Source organism: Lissotriton vulgaris, chromosome 1_1, assembly GCF_964263255.1.
Source record: "Lissotriton vulgaris chromosome 1_1, aLisVul1.2, whole genome shotgun sequence".
Classification (NCBI taxonomy): domain Eukaryota; kingdom Metazoa; phylum Chordata; class Amphibia; order Caudata; family Salamandridae; genus Lissotriton; species Lissotriton vulgaris.
Genome location: NC_141685.1, coordinates 837955234 through 837970630, shown reverse-complemented (window position 1 = coordinate 837970630; position 15397 = coordinate 837955234). Strand labels below are relative to the sequence as shown.

General features: G+C 46.4%; 1 protein-coding gene across 1 annotated transcript in view; it reads left to right on the top strand.

The window, feature by feature from the left end:
• Positions 1-15397, top strand: part of LOC147747989 (guanylyl cyclase C-like) — a 679125-nt gene that overhangs the window by 613797 nt on the left and 49931 nt on the right. Inside the window, exons 23-24 of the mRNA XM_086957579.1 lie at positions 9136-9310; positions 11573-11671. Coding sequence (XP_086813705.1) covers positions 9136-9310; positions 11573-11671 — 274 coding nt within the window. The remainder of the gene's footprint in view (positions 1-9135; positions 9311-11572; positions 11672-15397) is intronic.

The window sequence follows — 15397 nt, the reverse complement described above, 5'->3', positions numbered from 1 at the left end:
CAGCCATTTCACCTTCGGAGGTTCCTCCTTAGACTTCCAATGACCAGCAATATCCAGTTTTACCACCATGCACCCGATTCGAATAAAATCTTTTGTCCCTTGGACCTGTCCCACCAGGGGAACACTCTAAAAGTTCCAGTTTAGTGTCCCACTCAATTGGAAATGTGATCACTGTTTCTAGCAATCGAAATATCTAGTCCCAATAGGTCTGTATTTTCTGGCATTCCCACACCATATGCATTAGTGTACCCCTGGGATCGCCGCATCTGAAACATTCGGGGCCACACACAAGTCCCATTGTCTACAACCTCGCCAGAGTGAAATATATCCTATGGAAAGACTTGAACTGTATCAAAGGTATGTGTGCAGAATTCCAAGTTTCCAGGTCACCATTTCAGCCTCCGTCCACTTCTCCTCTTCCAGGGGACCCAAGTTGGATTCCCATTGTTCCCTTAGCCTGACCAGCCGGTCTGGGGTGTTGCAGCCCAAGCACCTGTATAAACATGGATTTGGAAAGCCAATTTCTCGCCGTAAGAGGTTTCTCTGTGGTGAGCACCTTGTGCCACATTCCCTGCATGGTATCGGAGAACTCATCCTCAGTAAGAGACTTTTATAGGTCTGCACTAGCCTCCGGGGAAAGCTGTGGCAACATTAGATCTACAGCAATGGGGTTGTGCTGCTCAGATTGGCCCTGTGGGGTCGATCGGTACAGATGCTCGTAGTAATGCGCAAAGGCATCAGCTATTTTCAATGTTACATGAGACCCCGCTCTGGACTGTGTATGGATCTGGGGAACAAACCTGTCAGAGAAGTGGGTTCCAGCCTGTGGAGCTATCTCCCAGTCTTGTCCCCAAATTTGTATCCTCAAATTTGTAATGTCTAGACTGCATGTTCATTACAGCTGCTTTAGCTTCCCCATCAACCACTGCATAAGGGCCTCCTGTGCTTTCTCAAGGCGACGAGGTAGTTTTCCTACCTTCCCCGGGCATAAAGTCTTTTAAACTACTCCAGGTTTCTTTCCAATACCCGGGTTTCCTGCTCTCGTTCTCCCTTCTGCCAGCTAGAAAAGCGATTATCTTCCCCTAGAGAACTGCTTCCATGGCTTCCCACAGTGTCACTGGGGATATGTCAGGGGTAGAATTAGCCAAAAAAAAAAGTCCAGTTCATGTTTTACATAATCGTGGAACTCACTGTCTTTCAACCATCCTGCTGGCAGAGCCCAGATGAAGTCCGACCTACTTTGTGCAGCCCCAGCTCCATCTCAATGGGCAAATGGTCAGACAACACCCTCAGATAAATCCTGCCTCCAGTCACCCTGAGTATATCTGAGGAGGGGAGGAAGAGAGGGCCCAGTGGCAAGTGTGACTTGTGAAAGTAAGAATACTGTGTGTGTTCCCGGGTCATTGGGTTACGGATCCTCTGGACATCGCATAAACACAGGAAATCAACCCAGGATGCCAGAGAATATTGTCTACTCCCACTTGCCCCATCCTGTGTGTCCTAGTGTGGGTGTAAGACATCATTAAAAATCACCCATCACGATTAGCCCCCTGTCCAGGGTTATCCCGAGAACCCTAGTTAGCTTTGTCATAGTGACCAGCCGTAGGGTGGGGGTCACATACAGACAAGCGATCGTCCATGACCTTCTGCCCATGCAGGCTTTGATTAGGCTGTATCACCCCAGCCTATCCTGACAAACTCCGTAACGGAAGGTTCTGTGTTGAAAGATAGCCAACCCCTCTCAGCCCCTGGCGAATCCCGCATAGTACACCTGGTTGAAGCCCCAACGGGCCTAAAAGGAACACCTGTTGCCCAGCAAGTGGGTATCCTGGAGCAGGAGGACAGCCAGAGCCAGTCTATGGGCATACCTTAGGATACATGACTTTGTAACCATGTCCAGCAAACCGTTTACATTCCTGGGGCAGAACCCTACAATAGGTGTCACCCTCTGAAAGAGTCATGGTGGGCGGTGTGTAAGACGCACCTGCATGGCAGGGGCCACATACCAACCACTGTGCTTTTGTGCAACCAGATCGACATAACTGAACCCCAAATAACCCCCACTACCTCTTACCAAATACTTCAAGCCCAGAAGCATCTGTTCCCCGTAGAACAAACATACCCAAGAAAAACAATAACATTACTTAAAACAAAACTAGGGGGGGGCAGTCAGATGTAGCTGGGGTGCACCATCCCCGCAGTGGATTCACCTCGCAGGAGTCATGGACCCCCATTCGACCACCCTAGAATCAAGCAACAAGAAGCAGGCTGTGCGGGATTCCCCTGGGCAGCGTCAGGTCCCCCCTGGCAGTTGCTCCTGGATGGGCAGTATTCAGCAGGACGTCAGGGCTGGTGCTGATCTAGATTAAAGTGCGGCCACCATCATGGGCTTCGAAGTTACTCCCCTCTCACCCACACTTCCAAGGCAAAACATAACATTGTCCCAAATTACAACAACAATCACATTGCTTTCAGAAACCTTTCAGACACCTCAGATTATCCAAACTCCTACTTGCACACATCGCACGCATATGGAAAACAAGATCCTGCAGTCGAGCCTTCTCCTACATCGCTCCTAAAGCATGGAACAACCTGCCGCTACACATATGAGCTTCCTCCTCACTTCTTGAATTCCGCAAGAAGCTGAAGACCTGACTTTTCGAGTAGTCCCACAAGGCCCTAGCCTCGGCTAGAGACTCACCTGCTCAGCACCAGGATACACTTCAGGGTGATAGTGCGATCTCCAAATCTGCAGAACATAACATCTGCAACACAGTATTGCATCCAATACATCAACTTAATTACCACATCGCAAGTTACACAGGTGAATTTAAGAATAGTAATGATATGCTTATTTTGTAATCTGGTGCTAGGCAATCCAGTGGATGCAATATTAATATAGGTCGATATTAGTGGCCCAGATATAGTAAAATACAGCTGTGGCCATCCCTGCACACATAGACCAAACACACAGATTCCCAGGCATGTGGGTACACAAGAACACAGACTAACAGAGGCTCAAACAAACAGTCGCAAACAACATAGATGCAGTCAGAAAGCATACAAGCAGGCTTATGTAGAAGGCTAAGATTACAGACTGGCGGACAAGGGGGCGGCCCAACAGATGACTAGCTTCATGTATGCTTAGGAGGTCATTTAGAGGTGTGCATTAATGGGACAATAGACACAAAATGTACGGCTGTCTTCTCTCATCACTACTCACATCCCTCACCTCATTTAAACTGTAGGGATATTGTCCTTCCTCATTGCATATCCAGTACCGCCACTGCCATCGAAAAACTATTGTACAGTGTCGTCACTGGTGGGGATGGCATGAAAGGGACTTCCCAAATTGACAGCAAGCTTCTCTGCAGAGGAAATCACGTTCAAGGAGGAGAAAGTAGTCGAGTTTTAATGCCCATTCAGTCCGTGGCCACTCACAGGAAACAAATCTGCCGTGTAGTGGAAGACTTCTGTCTCCATTTCCAGCTAATCTTGCCCCCTTCAGAATGATCACCTGTAACTAACTTTACAGTGTAAACAGAATATCCATTACATCAATGGCTTCTTAAGTTGTACATATGCAGCAGTGAAAGTCAGTACCAGCATAGGACTAATATATGCCAATTTCTGAATCCATGTATCCAGGTGAGTTTTCCTTTGTAGGTTTTGCCTGCTGTACAGTGTAGGGTGTCTATTGGTGAAAAGATCCGTTGTGCACTTATAAAGGGCTTGCCATTGTTGGGCTTTACTGTCACTCGTTTGTTTGTTTTTAGGTTTTGCCTGGCGTTCACTGCGCAAGCAGTGTCGCACTGGCGAAATTTTATGTTTTTCAGTAAGGGGCTTTCACCCGCCTCTCTTTTCCATTGGCTAGCTCCATAAATGGAGGCTAGCCATTGGAAGAGAGGTCTGTCAGTAATTCTCGGAGCAGATTCGTGGGCGTTCCGGTGATTTTTTCTCGCTCCGGCCCTTTGTTTACGTCATGCGGTGGTCGGCCATTCTGGGTGTTGTCTTATTTATTTTTTTTTGTCACTATGTTTGCGCCGCCATTTTTTCATGGAGCTGGGGCGGGTGGGTTATATACAAGATGCTTGTTTCGCTCTTGCTCATTACCCCTGCATCCCTCTCCATGATTTTCTCTTCTTCCACAAACACATACATGGGCAGACATGGGGGACTTTGGGGGTCACCTTTGGTCTGTTCTACTGTGATAATTAACCCTTTGCATCCTGGGGGCGGCGGGTCAGCACACTTCAGCCACGAAGGCTCTCTTGCGCTGACTGCAGTTTGTCCAACCACATGTGCACATCGGCCTACTCAGAAGTTACTTCATTCTCTGGGCTGGGGGGCAACACGTTATTTGCAAATGCTTTTTACTGTCTGTTCTTTATTCTTTTTACTTGTAACCATCCTTCTGGCCCTCCCTGAAACCGGAAGTCAGGCATCTTCTGACGGGACGGGGCAGGGCCTGCAATCCGGCAGGAAGTCCCGCCCGCCGCCGGCCCGAGGAAGAGGAAGTGTGGCCTGTTGCGGGGCTCCCGTGTGCTGAGGGAGCCCCGGAAAAAGAAGAGGAGCATGGCGGCTGGTCGTCGGGGCTCCCATGTGCTGGAGGGAGCCCCGGGAACGAAGGCAGCCTGGAACTTCGCCGGCTGCAGAGTCTGCGGCGTGAGCTGTGCTGGCGGGCTCCCATGCGTAGAGGAGAGCCGCGCGATGGCAGGAGAGAAAGCATTGCAGGTGAGCGGGGAGGACGGGAACCTACCCCGCCTCCCCCAGCATGGAGGTGAAGCCCCGGACCCCAGGAGGGGGGCCCGGGTGACGGAGAAGAGACCGGAGTCCTGCTGCTGAGTCCCGGTAAGTGGTCTTGTGCCTTGAGAGGCTGGTTCCCATTGCTCTTGTGAGTATGTGCCCTTGCATCCGTAGCTGCACGCGTGCACCCCACACAAAGGAAGCACGTGGCATGCTGCAGGTTTCATCCATCTCATGCCCTCTGTAGCCTGTCACCTAGCCTCGGACGTGGTTCTACCACCAAGTGGAAGGACAGCTGGGGGAAGGGTGGAAGCAACAGGGGTAAAGCTGTGGCGTCTGTGGATGGAGGGCATGCCACCGATGGGCAGAGTGCCTAGGGTCAGGAGCGCATGTCCGCAGTCCATGTAGGCATGTTCTAAACATGGGCCTGCTGCTGGAGTCTGCGCTTTCATGTGCAGGTGCAGTGTGCATATATGTCTGCTGTCAGGTCATGCCACCGAGGTCAAAAGTGGCATGCCTATATCCCTGGCGCTGAGGGCCTCGTCCAGTCACATAAATTTACAGTAAGTCAACCTTACTTGAAAGCAGGGCTGGGGAGGACAGTCCTCCGGAACATATTGAAAACTAGGCTCCACGCACTGCCAATTCTGGACTTCAGGACCCTTTGGAAACACAGTGTGTCTGGGAACAAGGGATGTCGCCTGTGTCAGTACCGTACAGAATCAGCAGGGCACATTATTTGCTGCTGCCCTGTGTTGCTGGGTCAAAGGCGACTATATCTAAGGTCTCTGTTATTTCAAAACCAGGTGAGAACGCGCAAAGAGGCTCTAAAGCTCACCTGTACCATCACGAAGCCCACGGCCCTCGAACGACTTGGCAAGTTCCAGCAGAAGAAAAAAGTCCATAACTCACAAGGCGAAGCTCACTAAGGACTATGGGAACTTCAAGTGGAGGGGCATCGAACTGTTTACCACATGCTTAGCTACGTATGATGCACCTCTGGCTGGCCTGCATGAAGGACAGATTACCTGAAGGGCCTGCACATGGTCGAGAATTTCCACCAAGCTCCTCACAATACTTTTGGCAAAGCCCCTTCTCACCAAATCAGTCCAACACCTCACAGGGCGTGCGCTGGCGCACACCTGCGTGTGTGTGGCTCTGTGTGTGTGGCTGACTCTGTGTGTGTGTGTGTGTGTGTGTGTGTGTGTGTGTGTGTGGCTCTGTGTGTGTGTGTGGATGCGTGTGTGTGTGTGTGTGGCCGTGTGTGTGTGGCCCTGTGTGTGTGTGGCTGTGTGTGTGTGTGTGGCTCTGTGTGTGTGTGTGGCTCTGTGTGTGTGTGTGTGGCTCTGTGTGTATGTGGGTGTGCCTCTGTATGTGGGTGTGGCTCTGTGTGTGTGTGGCTGTGTGTGTGTTTTTGAAACATAAATAAAATGCGATATTTACAATGTCAATAGCACAAACTCGCGTAAATACGTGAGATCTGCGAGAGATTAAGCTATTGGCATTGTAAATGACAATGCCATTTATTTATCTGTTTTAAAAACCAAAACATAAATACATTTTTTGTCATTTGCAATGACAAAAGCTCAAACTTTTGCAAAGGCGAAACCGTTGCATTGTAAAAACTTGTTTTATTCCTTAGCTTGGGTGGGCTTTCCTTCCTCTTCTTGCATTTGTCTCTCTTTTGGCGCAGGGACACATGATTTGTGTACTTCCACTGCTTGCTATTCAACACTCTATTGGCTGTGTGTTTCCGACCTGCCCCTTGCCTATTGCTTTTGCCTTCATGTACTTCACCCTATTCTTTCTTTCCTAGGTCTATCTCCCCGCCCACTCCGTTACTCCCTTGTTTGTTGCGTCTCTTTCCCTCCCTGGCCCTCACTGTTGCCTCATCCCGCATGCGCCCTCCTTCCCTCTCACCAGTTGCTTCTTCTCCTCACAACTGCTCTCCATGTTGCTCCTCCCCAACCTGGCTGCCTGTGTTGCTCTGCCTGCCTGCGCCCATCCCACCCACCCTTGAAATAAATGCGTTTGCACTTCTTTTTTCCTTTTTTGTGAACCCAACTTGGGGGTGGGGGTGGTGCTTGCATCGTTTTGTACGTGCATGTTCCTACAGAATGGCGCGATTGCGGCTTCATAATGCTTTTATTTTCTTTAGCCATGGCGCACAGCATGGGGGATGCTGTACAGCATGGCTAAAAACCATTGGCAAAGCCATCTAGTTCCAAGGGCGAGGCCTATTAGCTCTGCCAATACCTGTTTCAAATCATTGTGTTTAATGTGATAGGTGTGCGGGCTTTGTATTGTTCACACATTTATTTATCCCTGGAGCATGCCAAGAGATGTGGCAGGCACAGATGTCAGTGAATCATCCTTCTGAGAGATGCTACCGACCCTGTGCTTAGCAATCCTCCTGTTCATCTCTGGCAGTCCTGGCTGCTGCTGGAGAAGATACCAAACAAGGGCAAAGTGGACATGTCCCTCGCTTGCATTGCAGATCCTATTCTTTCCATACAGGAGCAAGGATGTACAGTTTACTAATACTAATACAAATATTTTAATAATACATAAAAAACGTACCTGTCTGCCGGCCGGGTACAGCGTTTTCTCGACTCCTGCTCTCCTGCCTCTGGCAGGAACAGGAAGCAGGCAGCCTCCCTCCCCTCCCCTAAACCAATCACAATGCTGCTATGACAGTGTTGTGATTGGTGGGAATGCCGCCCAGCCAGGGGCTTACGCGAAGACCATGTTCTCCATGAAGGGCAGCCTGCATGGAGAAAGGGCAGAGTGTGCATGACTGGTTTGACGAAACATTTATTGCATCCTCAGGAGTGGGCACACCACTCCTCCCCTGCTCGCAGAGCAGCCCCGCCCACCTGTCCGCAACTAAACATAAAATGGTAATAACGGGAAGTTATACCATTTTATGTTTCTGCTTCTCGCACTGCGAGAAAGCAGTGGGGCGACGCTCCTCCACCCTAATGGAGGAGCCGCCCCTGTTTTCGTTCATGCAACTAACTTGAAGGTGGCAATGTAAATTTAAGCATTGACATATACAGGTCCTTGATGTGGGTGTTGGGGGCAAGAGCCTGTGAACATCAACAAGCCCATGTCACCATTCCTTTATGATGTGTGTAAGATTCAATGCATAAGAGTGGGCATGCAACTGTGGCTTTGTTATGTATGAGGTAGAAGGCTGAAAATGCGAGTGCAGCTCTCGCAATTAGGGTCGGATTAGGACAGAAAATAGGTCTGGGCTCCAAAAAAAAAGTGTCCCACTTCAGGGAATTAAATAGCTAAAAAGGCCCTGTAGTCAACCCTCTCATCCTGCATGGCTGTAGGCTGTAAGCAGTGGGGGAATGGGTGCAGGGTCAAGCCGGAGGCCAGGCCCTGTGGGCAACCAATGGCCGCACATGGCCAAAATCTGTGCTCAGCGGGCTGAGGCTTGGTGAATAATGTCAAAAACTCCAGATATTTACTAAAAAAAAGGGTAAAGTGACATTATTATCATGAATTATAATATGAGTTTACCTTACGTAAAAAAAAAAATTGAAAGTCATAGAAATAAAAACAAAAGTTAAAGTGACGGTATAGTGATAAAATGTTAACTTACATTTGAAAAACCTAAGAAACTCACTGAAAAAAACAAAGGTTAAAGTGCTGTTATAGTTATGTGTTGAGATAGCACAAAAACTAACATTAAGAAAACAAAAAAAGCTAATATTCACCGGGTAAAGTTTACTGAGCTGACTATAACTTCCACCCCTGACATGAACTACTTATGACCTCACATATTACGTCACTCATTACATGTTAAATGACAGCATCTATAACCTTACCTTATTCCTCCTCTTGATCCTCTCCCTACCCTGTCTCCTCCTGACTTTGATTCCTTCTCTTTTTTTCAACTTTGATATTAAAAAAAGATTCAGTCACCGGGATTCCCCGTGGGATATCCATTTAAAAAAGAAATTTAATACAGGACAACTGCATTTTTTTTGTAAATTACTATTCATTTTTTATTACTCTAAATGGGTTTTGTTCAATTAAGTTCTCGGAAATGGGTTTGGAGTACTTTGTTTATCTGTGAATTTGCATACTTAAAACTTCACACTAACCATGACACTGTACATAACTAAGCAAATACGACTGAAAACCCACAGCACACTGTTAAGCTTTTAAGAAGGTGCTGCCTACTGTTTGTTGCTACTTTCCTTTTACTTCCTTTCTGAAGAGGAAAAGCAAAGGTATTTTTACGGAATAGCCATGATTTTTCATGTCCTTATGATAACTTCTGTCTAGAAGGATAGACTCAGTTGGGAGAGATTGTTTCAAAGTAGTGTGTTGCGTTAAACCCTTTGTTCTAGACTGTCTGCTTTGTGTCGTCAGGTGGAGACCATTGGAGATGCCTACATGGTGGCCAGTGGACTACCAAATAGGAACGGCAACCGGCACGCAGTGGATATCTGCCGCATGGCACTGGACATCCTCAGCTTTATGGGAACCTTCCAGCTCCAGCACCTGCCAGGTCTGCCGGTGTGGATACGCATCGGGATTCACTCTGGTAAGAGGGGTGACAACGGGAGTCCTACAATGTTTAACAGATATTTGAATTCGCGCATTTTCAGCTGACATTCAACCGCAATAGGTGGTAGGTACGGTGCCTTGGAAATTTATGTTGAGCTGTTCATTGAATTTGAACTTATAGTCAAAGTCTTTGGGGACTAAGTACAGTCTTTAGAATATGAATTCTTTTGTGAAAAAACATACTATTCTGTTATACTTATAACATTGTTTGTTATGTGTATGCACATTACACTAAGGTACAAGTATACTTACTAAGATGTGTGTGTCACCAAGGCTGAAAATGCCACAGCATTAAAGTGTACAATACTAAGGGTATTTTTGGGGATACATTCTAGCTCCCTCTCCCTTAAACACTGTTTGATGTTTTGTTTTCTTGCTCATTATTTTATTTTATTCTTTTGAGCAAACTTGATGGGTGTTTTTTAACTTATTTCTCAATTTTAACGTTGTTTTTGGTACTTCTGTTCACAAACTACAATTACACGCATATGTTCAGGGGAAGACGTTGCTATTTATGCCAATCTACTAAGAGTGAGCTAAGGATTCCTCAGATAAACCAGTGTTTACTTCTAGGTGCTAGACTGTTTTAGCTAATATAACACAGTTCATGTCTGAACTCTTTCCCATATCTTCACAATCAGACGTCCTACAGTAGTAAACTTTGAACAACAAATATTTATCATGAAGAAAGAAACTAAACAAATAGGGAATAGATGTACACACATGACCATATATGGTAGTAAGTAAAAATGTTAGTTGGCCCTCTATCATTGGTGCAAATCCTAGGTATTGACATGCGCACTCAAGAGCTTGAAATTCTACTCCCCATCTGGTTTGGTCTGATGAGGATTTTGCACTTCATCATACACATTTTTCATTCCATTAGCAGCCAGATGAGAGATAAGAGAAATAGGTTTCACCTTAGCAGGTGCAGGGGTGGCATGATGTGTGAGTAACCTAAACAAATATGTTTTTTTCCTGACTGCTGTTCCCAAGCATTTGGGTCTGCGTGATCTGCTTGCATACTAAATCATGGCTTACCGCTTCTGTTCAATTTTCAAGGTTTAGAAGCTTTCCTCATCATGCCTCGGAGCAAGGCCCTTAACACAGACTCCTAAACTGGTGTGGAATGTCAGCTAACTTTGAACTGACTTCCTACTGACAAATATACTGGTGTTTAAAACTTGGTATCGGTACCCTGAAGCCTTAAACTGTCTTCTTTGGTTGATCAAATAATCCCTTTGAACTCTTGAGCCTCAAAGAGTAGCTTGGGTCAGCAGCAATAGGTGGTAATATGTTTGGAATCCTGATGCAGTATTCACACACTGTGAATAAACACTCCATTTTACAGAATGAGAAAGCTGTTATTTACGGTATGAAAAGGAAGGGGAGTTAAAATAAGACATTCCGAAACATCTAGGATGGCCCCAGCTTTTTCTGGGGCTGAGGGACGATCTTAAGTGAAATGGCCAACTTGGATGAGTAATGGGATGAAACAGGTGACACCCCAAGTAGGGTACGGCTTGTATTAACTAGAACAGGGCGCGCCCTGCTCACTTGATTCAAATAGTTTTTTTCCAGGCACTAATTCCAGGTATATCTCCAGGGTGGTAAAGATACGTATATGGATTCACCTGACTTGTTCAGATACCTACATGTCTCCGAAGGGCAGTTCCCAAGATTTGGTATGTGTAGGGCTTTTTCAATCCACCAGGATGAAAGCAAGGTGAAAGGGAGACCATATCTTATGCTGCAGTCACGATGCTCCCACAGAGAACACCATTCCCAAAGCATTCTGCAGGCATGTCACACAATGTGTGCTCACCGCGTCCCCAAGTGTCCCCAAGCTATGGAGGAGAGGGATCTTCATTGAGTGAGTTGGTAGGCCCCTTCTCCCAACGGTACTGTTAAAAATATATGTGCATCTACTTAAGGATCAGCTACTACCAACCGGATGCTATTGCCTGGTGAGGGTACGGCATGGATGATCCTCAGTAAAAACAGGCTAGGACTCTGGTAATGGATCATAAAAAAAAACACTTCTGGTGAAAAATTGTGTGATAGCAGGCGGCCTACATGGTGCTCTGATCACCATATAAAAATGAGTTCATTTAGTCCTTACTGATCCTTGGTCAGGTCACCTTGCAGGCTCTGTGTACACCTTTATAACTGAAAGTCATTTTGGAGCTTTCTCCTCTTTGGATGTCTTAACAAACTACGATTCTCTTTTTCTCCTCAGGACCTTGTGCTGCTGGCGTAGTCGGGATTAAGATGCCCCGTTACTGTTTATTTGGTGATACTGTAAACACCGCCTCGCGGATGGAATCGACCGGCATGCGTAAGAATATAGCTTTCTCTTTAACAGGCCACTAGGCCTGCACGGTGATGGAGTATCTGACAATGACTGAATTTAAGGCAGAGAAGCATCTGCCGAGAAAGGGAAGGCAGTGTCAACACAGAAAGGAAGGGGTAGAGCGACTACAAACTCAACATCAACATGGATTTGTGGTGTAGCGGCCCCTTTATTTTATTTATTGACATCCATACTTTCAATAAAACCGTCAAATTATTTATGAGAGTAGTTGGTATAGGTCAATGGCTAGGCAAAAGGAAACCCAGATCTGTGACTGGAGGTGAATGTTTGATTGGTTTAGCATTACGTCCATCATCTTCTCTTTTTGCAATCATGTTTCAGATAGCACCCATTGAGTCCCGCCTTAATATTCCTATAAGCCCCATTTGAGCAGCACCATAATGTTTCATAAAGGAGTCTGATATTTCTGTAGTCACCCACTGAGCAGGAGGCACCTGATGGTAAGCATGGGCGAATTTTGCGAATCTCGCGTTCGCGAATTTTGCGGATTTGCGAACTCGCAATCCGCAAAATCCGCGAATTCTCGCGAATTTGCGGATTTTTTTTTGTGTGTTTGCGCGGGTTTCTGCCAGTTCGCGAGGGTTTTGTACACTTTCGCAAATTGCGAACTTACCTGTCGGGTCGCAAGTTTCGCGAACTTGTTGTTTCTACGTGTCCAGCCTGTTTGGAACACTCTTCTTCATCACTGCCACTCTCTGTCACCACTGCCACTCTCTGACTACTCATGCCACCCTCTGGCCCACCCATGCCACCCTCTGTTTCATCACAGCACCCTCTGGTTGTCCAGTCAGTGTACATTATTGTGGCAACGCAAGCACACCTTCCCTGCCTCAAGTGACCTGAATTAATTTGGGGCTGATTAATGTGTCACAGAATATTTTTTTAGCTGGCACCTGCTTCCTTAGTGCTTCCTGATTAGTGATCTTTCGCACTTGCTAAGTGCTTTCATTGTTGCAAAATTAGTTACAACACCTGCCCTGCCGCAACTGACAATAATGAATTAGGGGCTGATTAATGGATTTGAACTTCCAGCCTGGCTCCTGCTTGTCTCCCTTAGCTGTAATTCAGGACCTTTGCGGCATATGTGTAACTATTCTGAGGTTCAGAGCAGGGTCACATAATAGTTGCAACTGGCAACTGAACTCTGGAGGGGCCCCTCAGGAAGCACTACAGGAAATGGCTACTAATGATGAGCCTGAACTTTTGAACCTGGTAAGTAGTTTCAGTTTTGCTAAGATCGTATTTCTGCAATTTTGCACTTATTCGCGGGGCGCGAAGTTGTACTGGGAAGCCGCGAACTCACGCGAACAGTGCGAGCAGTGCGAGCAAAATCCGCTGCTCGCGGATTTGCGGATTTTGCGGGAGATTCGCGAATCTCGCGGATTGCGAATTTACCGAAAATCCGCAAAATCCGCGAGCGAAACGGATTTTCCGCCCATGCTTACCTGATGGTAGCAGAAGCACAGTCCACACCACCCTACTGAAAATGGCATATCCTCAACTGGCCTGTGGTGGATGGAATCAATGGTTTGCAGAAACCTGGAATGGCCTACTTCAGAAGATTGGGAACCTCAGGTGGTGTGAGAAATGTATCCCCTTAAACTGCCTTACATTCCACCAGGTTAAGGAGTAATTCCTACACCTTGGCCTTAGTGTCGACTAAAGTAAATAAATATTGATCCGTTCTTGCTACTAAAGTAGGCAGTGGTATCTGTCTCTTTAAAGGAGCATATGATAAAGGTTTACTTCACTGTATGCATGTGTGAATGCATGTCCATGGTATTTTATAGAGTGAACTTCAGTCCATCCTATAGAAATGCCCTGAAAGAGACATTACCATACGAATGGGGGACCTCAATGCCAAGATTGGAAGCAAGAACACAAAGAAGCCATGGCCTGGCAACATGAATGAGAGTGGTCAAGGGCTTGCGGATCTCTGTACCCTGAACAGTCTGCTGATAGGCAGTAGTGTATTCCCACACAAAAGAATGTGCAAGGCAATGTGGGTGTCCCCAGACCATTCAACAGAGACATCAGATCAGCATGTCTGCATTGCAACGAAGTTCCAGAGGTACCTGCAGGATGCAAGAGTGATAAGAGGAGCAGGGCTGGCATCAGACAATCACCTTGTAGTTGTCAGGCTAAAGCTAAAACTGACGAAATAATGGATGGAACTGGCAAATCAATGCCAGCGATGTTACACCACCTTCCTCAAAGATGCATAAAAATGGGAGTGAATACTCAGTCACCTACAGTAATCAGGTTCAAGTCCTGCAAGAACTAGAGGACAAAAGAGATCCAGTAGAAAGTCAGAGGGAGAATATCAAAGTAACAGTGACATCAACCTGCCAGGAAGTACTGGGTCCCAAGAAACACCAGCATAAAGAATGGATCTCCACCAAAACTCTCCACCAAATCCTAGAGATAAACAAAAAGAAAGCTGCAGTCAACACCAGCTGAACAATAGCATAAAAAGCGAAAGCTCATGGCGAATACACAAAAACAAACAAGGAAGCAAAGAAAAGCTTAAGAGCAGAGAAGAGAAGATTCATCGATGGTCTTGCAACAGAAGCACAGGAAGAAGAAAACCATGGAAAATTGAAAGAACTCTAAGACATAACAAGAAAAGCTCGCTGGCAGATATAGGAAGCCAGAATGACCTGTTAAAGACAAAGCTGGGAAGACAATCATGGGTAACGAAGGCCAACAAAGAACATAGGTGGAGCACTTTGAAGAACTGCTGAACCAGCCTGTGCCACAGTTTTCACCAGACATACAGCTAGCTGACAAGGACTTGTCAATAACCTGCAGCAGACCAACCAAGGAAGAAACACGGCAAGCCATCAAACATCTGAGAAATGGGAAGACAGCAGGAACTGACAATATTCCAGCAGAGGACCTGAAGGCAGAAACTGAAATATATGTAGGCATGTTCTACTCTATGTTTGGAAGGATCTGGCATGATGAAAATGTGCCATCAGACTGGGTAACCCCACAAACTAACGAGGGATAACTCTTCTACCAATCCCAAGCAAAGTATTTAACAGAGTCATCCTGAACAGATTGAAGGAATAAGTTGAAGTTCAGTTGTGAGGCCAGCAAGCTGGATTCCAGAAAACTTGTCACATGACCGGTGGGGACATTGTCGTCTTCTCTAAGTTAGTATTTGCATGCTGCAGACTGCCTGCTGCTTTGTGCACGTTACTACACAAGTTTATTTTGCAAATGTCTCTTTCGCCATTTTCACATGAGAACGTACCACTGTGTTCTCACACTGCAGGTTCCTGAGATTTAGTCTGAACATTGTGAGCAAGGTCGATCAGCAATGGCTCTTCTTATTCTGTTCTGTTCAGGCCGCCCTAGCACCTAGTCAAAACATATGGATGCAGCTGTTGTTTGGGAATACGTACTTTGGAGAGGGACCTTTCCAGGGAAAAGAGCAAGACGGCGCCTATGATGTAGATCTGCAGTCTATAGACTGAGGTATGGGGTCTGCAGATGATGCCCAGAGATCTTCTAATATATAGTCATTCTGCTTCCATAAAAGGGGAGGGAGAATAGACTACACTGTCTTCTCATAATGACAGCTCCTTTCAGGATTTACAGACTACTTGCTATGCTGACCGTATTTGTGTTATGCATTTTCCTGCTTATTGAATGAATTAATGAAATCATTTATATAGCGCAGCT